This window comes from Corvus brachyrhynchos, unplaced genomic scaffold (genome assembly GCF_000691975.1).
Source record: "Corvus brachyrhynchos isolate BGI_N302 unplaced genomic scaffold, ASM69197v1 scaffold4, whole genome shotgun sequence".
NCBI classification, from domain to species: domain Eukaryota; kingdom Metazoa; phylum Chordata; class Aves; order Passeriformes; family Corvidae; genus Corvus; species Corvus brachyrhynchos.
The window spans coordinates 5,030,147-5,036,792 of NW_008237878.1; the positions used below are offsets into that span (position 1 = coordinate 5,030,147).

The window sequence follows — 6,646 nt, forward strand, 5'->3', positions numbered from 1 at the left end:
CAGGGACAGGGACATGGACAGGGGCAGGGACAGGGCATCAGATACCCGGGCTGCAGACACCGCACCCGGCCCCGGGGAGCCCGTCCCCCCGGTGCTTAGCGGGGTGCTCGTGGCGGCAGCTCTGCAGGTAAAGGATCAATCAGCTTTCTCTTCCCCTTCGACATGTCCGTGACAGCACCTGCACGGGGACGACGTGGCCGCCAAGTAATTAGCGGGCGTATCTCCATCGTGTCCTTTGCAACGCTGAGCACGGCTCCGGAGGGAGATGGAAATACCCCTCTGGCTGATGACTGGACAGCTTCACCCTCACAGGAAACTGGGATAATAAAAAAAGCATCCAAATCTCTTAAACCCTCTTTTAGTGCCTTAGCCAAAGCCCAAGCTCTTTATTTAATAATGTAAGAGCTTTCAAATATTCTTTTAGCACAGTCCAACAGCTATTTATATTTCATTATGAAACATTTTGTAGAGTTAAAAGTGCTAAATAGCGATTTTATTTAATAAAAAAAAAATTAAAAACAAGTCATGCATGCACCCCTCCAAACTCCTGACCTCTTTTTATCGAATTATTCACACTAGACTTTTGGTTGACTGCTACTAGAACAGCTTCAGCAGCAGTAGATGCAGACAGGCTGCTTACCTGAATCACTACATGTCATTTTTTCTCCACGACAGGAGTTGTAAATATTAAAACCAGAATAATACATCTATACATACTTAAAAAAATTTTAGGACTCCTTAGATGCACTGTTTCCTTAAGACCCATTAACAACATTTGTTTATCAAAACCAAACTGCTAGAAGTTAAACTATGCTTTGATCATTCGAGTAATTTTCGAGACAAAGGCATAACAAACATATAACTCAGACAAAATTATGGCACGGTAATAATTTGAGATATCAAATTATATCATGGATATAATTTGAGCCTTCAGTTATCATAAACCATTAGTGGCAAAGTGAATATTAGATACAAACTGAGATAGGAATGGGGTTCTGCAGTGTGCAACCTCAGGCAGGGCTCTACAGGAAGATTCTCACTATCTCCAGCTGCTTCATGTATCTTACAGTGATACCATGCAACACTCACAGATTTTTCAAGTAGTTAACTCCTGAATTCTGTAAAAGATTACCATCCAAAAAAAGACATGACTAAGACTGAGCTTAATCAAGTTCAACTCAGCGCAATGATTCTCAGTAGCATTTCATTTGCTGTTCCCATTTAAGAACTGAAACAGCCTGGCCAAAAGCTTTTATCACTTGGTTTAAGAAAATACTCCATCTCACTGCTTCTTATAAGCCCTCCCTTGTTTGTACTTTTATACTTTCCCTTGCTTATATTCTTGCTGTGATGGGCAAACCAAAATTTTAGCTATTATCATCATGCATGTACTTCTAGATTTTGCTGGCCCCTATTTTTTTCATGTCAATTAAAAGTGTATGTGAAATAATAAGAATAAAGTACTTACTAAGAGTGATATGCTCTGCTCATTTTATTGAACAGTAAATTAATTCCACCTGATGCTTAACAAATAATGTTTTGGCAGAAGAAAGTTAAGAGAATAGACACACAATCTTTGGTAAGTACTGAAGAAAGGATTCTCACCCACTGGAGACATTCCCAATAACTAGGGAAACGCTGGTTCAGAAAGATTTTCACCTAGCCATTTCATATACATTTTAGTTTTGATAAATTGTGATTATCTTCTTCAATTGAGAAAGAATGTACGTTAAGAAAAAAAAATATTTCTGCAACATTTAGAAACATCTGAGACTGCTTTCTGCTTCAAGAAGTCTCAGTGCAGGACAAAAGATAGACTGATTCAGAGTTGGGAACCTACTAATTGAAAGCATTTTGCTACTTCTTGCAATAAAGCCTCATGAAACACTAGGGCTCTGCATATGGAATGTGCCCTTACAAATCTCCATGAACTCAGCCTAGTTTTGCAGAAGTACAGCCATCTGTTAATATTTGGAAGGGTTTGGACAAGAGAGACTTCTAGAAAAAGCACGCCCTGTGATGTCAGTTGCTAGAATAAAAATGAGCAAAGGCCTATGTGGGACAGCTAGGTTCTAAAGATCCACAACTGTTCAGTGTTTGAGCCTGCCTTCCTTTTTTCCATGCTCTATCTTGCTCCTACAGCTGTGATCTCCATGGCTCTGTCCCCCCCTCTCTCAGCAGGATGCTTTCTATCAGGTAGCAGCAAATGTTGTGTTGGCTGCTGGCTGGCCAGGTTCCATCAGCTTCAGCAGGGAGTGACTGTGCAGACTGCTCACATCCACAGAGTAACACCAAAGAACTGCATAAACATCATCTGCTCATCTCACCTTCCCCCTCCATCCCCCGCCTCGAGATTTCAGTTTAAAGCAGTATTTTATTTGTACTTGAAAATTAGATTTGGTCTAATAAATACATTCATTTAAAACAAATAAACACACACACAAAAAGGTTGTAATTATTTTTGAAGCACCTTTTCTATTTTTCAAACAGCCACAGAAAACATCAAACATTTCAAAAAGTCAATATTAATATTGACTGTTTAATTGATATATTAATAGAAAAGCAAATAAGAGCTGGTCACATGATGACTGTTCTGCTAAAATGATAAAGCAGTGAAAATGCCAGATACATTAACTTGCCTGATTTGATTTGAAATGAAAAAAATACTGCATGTAAAATTAGTTATGTATTAGCATAACATGTATTAATGGTATGTATGTTACATTATACTTATGTATATACACCAAATACATATATTATCAACATACTATGCAATGTACATTGTATATATAAATGGATAGGATATATAGTACATAAATAATATATTTTAAATCATTGTATAACATTCATATTTGTTACATAACGTAAATTGAATAGTATATTCAGTATATGCTTACTACATATATTGCATTAATGTAATTGTCTATTATGTTGGTAAGACACTCATTTGTATACTGGATACTTGTATCTTTTTTTTAATGCAAACCGGAAATAGGAGCAGGGAAGGATCTGAAAGAAAATGGAATAAATGGAGAACCTACCTGACAAGAGAGGATTAAACTGGCTAAGTTGCTTATTTTTTCAAAACTAATGCTGAAAAATAATGTAATCGTTCTTTACATAACCAGTCAGAGTTAAAAGATCATGAACAGAAAATAAGTCTGAAACTAAAGAACAATAATAGCACTAAAATAAAAAAGTGTAACTGGTTCACTAAATCTGGGGTGATAATTAGAATCAATTTTTTAAACACTGGAGAAAACTTCTCTGAAACAGTTCCTTACTTTTTGGAAGCTTGGTTCAGAATGTTTTAGAAGCTACTTCTGAGGCAAGCTTGTTTTGCAAAAGATACATAAGGATGTAAGTAACAGTTTAAACTCTGCTTTACGTTTCCACACCGGTCTATACAGCAGTAAATGCCTTCTTAGACTGTCATATTTTAAATGTGGTATGGCAATTATACATGGAATTTGTTGTATTTCTGAAAATCAGTAAAAAATTGATTGGATAAATTGTTGATGAATATTTCAGGGATGAGAACTCAGTAGAAAACTGCATCTCCAACTTTACCTGTTTATTCAGCTTTCACTATCAGTTTGCATCTCAATTTTTACACTAGAAACAGAACTGTTGCTATACATGACATGCCTCAGTCATTCTAAATGTAACAATTTCTCTGGAATCAACATCTCCCACTAAGCAACTGGTTCATACCTCTGCAGTGAAAACTTAGTCTGATACATATTAATTATTTTGGTAGCCCTTTGGATCATCATTGCACAGTACTCAGAAATGTGGCACTGAGTTGCCTATAATGCTGCTTGGTGTTTTTCTTTTTGAGTCAGTTACAGTTACCTCAGAATTCACGATAGGCTTCCACCAGCAAAACACCTCATTTTTCATCAAGTCATTACAACTTCAACACCCTCAAGCCAAAATCCAGATGTTTTTCAGGTATGCACATAAACTACCTCAGCTGCATTTTAAGTTCCTGAAACAGCCACCAGCTCTTTAGGGGACAAATGTGACAGTGACAGTCCCCTCCTCTCCCTTTCCCTTACCCAAGATGGCTATGGAGAGGGCTCTTTCTACCCTCAGCTATGATGGCTATCATAACATTTTCATGGACTTCCTGCCCGGAAAAAGGATGGACACAGTGGGATCGTGCTGCCCTTACTTAACATGGCTGCGAGGTACTCTGCCTGGTTCAGCTGTGTGACAGCGTTTGTAGAAACGAAGCAGGGGCTGACATTTCCTCCCTCCTCCTCCTCTTTCTCCTCCTCCTCTGAGCACAGCACAGCGGCCGAGCACTTCACACAGAAATCCTCATCCACCTGTTGCTCTCCACAGTTCTGGGAAGGACACTTTCTGGTAAGCAGCAGACATTTCATAGAATACCCATACAATAATTGTATCCTCATTTCAGAATGCAACTGCTTTCTATGTTTTCATTTTAGCCTATGACTCTGCCCCTGATAACTTCTGAACTCATCAAGCAATTTGAAATAGGAGTTAAAAAGTCTGAGGGTAACTACACCCATGCAGCTCCTCTGAGAGCTGGCACGCATGCAGAGAAGGAAGGCTCAAATTAATGTTCTCGATGAGCAGTGGGTACAGCTCAGTTGTTACATGAGCCATTTGGCAGTGCCAAAGAGAACTAGAAAGGCAGCTGGCACATACCATTGCTTTCCTGAGAGATTGTCAGAGTGCAATTTCTCCAGGGGATGAAGTAGGGTTCAGGCAAACATAGTATTCCAGTGGCTTACAGTTTAAATTACATACTTACATTATTATTATGTTATTATAAATACTTAGAGAGAACATCAGAGAAAGTTATCCACTGCTTAGTTTATTGTTTTACCTGATTCTCTTAGGTCCTATAGATGGTAATGGATCGTCTTCATCTCTAATTTTACTTTCAGTCTCCTTTCTCCATTAAACATGTAGACAAAAATACAGGAAATGCTCTCAGAAACATTCTTTTAATTCCAACACCTGTAGTACCCTTTGCTCCCACTTTTTACACTTTGCAGTTCTCAAAGCGCTCTCAATTATTTCTACTTTTGCAACTGGTTCCCTCAAATATAACTCCTAATGGACCTAAATTTATTCTCACTTTCTCCATCTTCTTTTTATACCCCTTTCCTTCTCCCTTTGATTAGTTATGGCACCTTGTGTGCTGTAAGCAACAGCCACACTGAATTTGCACTTATTAAAACAATTAGTAAAAGTAAATTACAATTATATTTATCACAGTAGTACAATCTCATAAGCTGATGAAAGCCATGGAGTGGTGTGCGAGATTTTTTTTTTGCCCCTGTCAGGAGAATTAAAACTATGGATAAACAGTTCTAAAGCTTCCACCTATCAGTTGTTTGTTTTTGTCTTCATAAAATCAGACTTGTCTTTAATCTTGGATTTCATTTCTTTGTTTCAAACACAGATGCTACAGCCTGGTTTTGCTGTCTTTTTCTCATTGGATTGTTGGACAAAAATTAGTCTGTAACAAATCAAACCCCCTCCCCAAATCACAGTGCAGTCAGAAAGAAAGGGGAAAAAAAAATGAAGGCAGCCCTGAGATTTTACTGTCCTACAACTCAGAACACACCAGTTGTGCTTTGTCTCACACACTGCACTGCCTTACCTCGATCGCTGCTTTCCCTTCATCCACTGCTGAACTGCCTGGCCCAGCTCCGCTCCTGTCCTCCACGGCTGCCAGCTCTTTCTGCCATCAGAGAACCCTCCCATATCCCTAATCCTAACACCTTGTCACAGGGTAATTATAGTGCTGGCACGACTACCAGCATCTATCTTATATCACACAATTTCCACTTGTTTGCTTTACAGGCAATGATGGAATTAAGAATGTATTTGGACTGGAGAGACTTGTTTGGCACCAGCCTACCACATGACCTTGACAAGCGACCTTTCCTTGGCTTCTAGAAAACAGGCATAAATATGACCTTGGATGATGCTCCGTGACGTACTGAGGGAAGACACAGCACCAGTGACCCCACCTCAGTCCTGTCCCTGCAGCCACTGCTCCAAGAGTCCCCCTGCTCCAGCTGCCAACCTGAAACAAGACATGGCAAACATGGCCAGCATTCCTCCCGCCCCAGGACACATCACACCACACTGCGGCTCGCTAGGTTTTTAATCTGGGATCATAAAACCACCAGAAGCGCACAGGGAAAGCAGGAGGATGTTCAGGAGACTCCTGCAGTTTCCCATGCAAGCTCTGCTGAGAACGTGTCACCCCAGCTCCTGCTCTAAGCTCCACTCTTTCACAGAACCACAGAATATTCTGAGTTGGAATCAGATCATCGAGTCCAATTCCTGGCGCTGCACAGGGAGCCCCAGGAATCCCACCCTGTGCCTGAGAGCGTTGTCCAAAAGGTTTGTGAACTGGCAGTCTTGGGGAGCCTATTCGAGTGCTCGACCCCCCTCTGGGTGAAGAGCCTTCTCCTAAAATCCAACCTAAACCTCCCCTGACACAACTTCACGCCGTTCCCTCCCCCTTATTTATAAGGGCTGACGGCCCCCGCTCGTCCCCTCCCTCCCAGAGCTGAGCACAGCGACGGCAAAGCGACGGCAAGGGGCCGCGGCTCACTCACCTCAGCGACCTGCCCCGTCCTAACACGTCCCC

At 40.6% G+C, this 6,646-nt stretch overlaps 1 protein-coding gene across 1 annotated transcript in view; it reads right to left on the reverse strand.

The window, feature by feature from the left end:
- Positions 1–5,731, reverse strand: part of DENND6A (DENN domain containing 6A) — a gene marked incomplete at its 5' end in the record, with an annotated part of 28,091 nt that extends 22,360 nt beyond the window's left edge. The window contains one exon of the mRNA XM_017732503.1: positions 5,645–5,731. Coding sequence (XP_017587992.1) covers positions 5,645–5,731 — 87 coding nt within the window. The remainder of the gene's footprint in view (positions 1–5,644) is intronic.
- Positions 5,732–6,646: the final 915 nt, after the last annotated feature.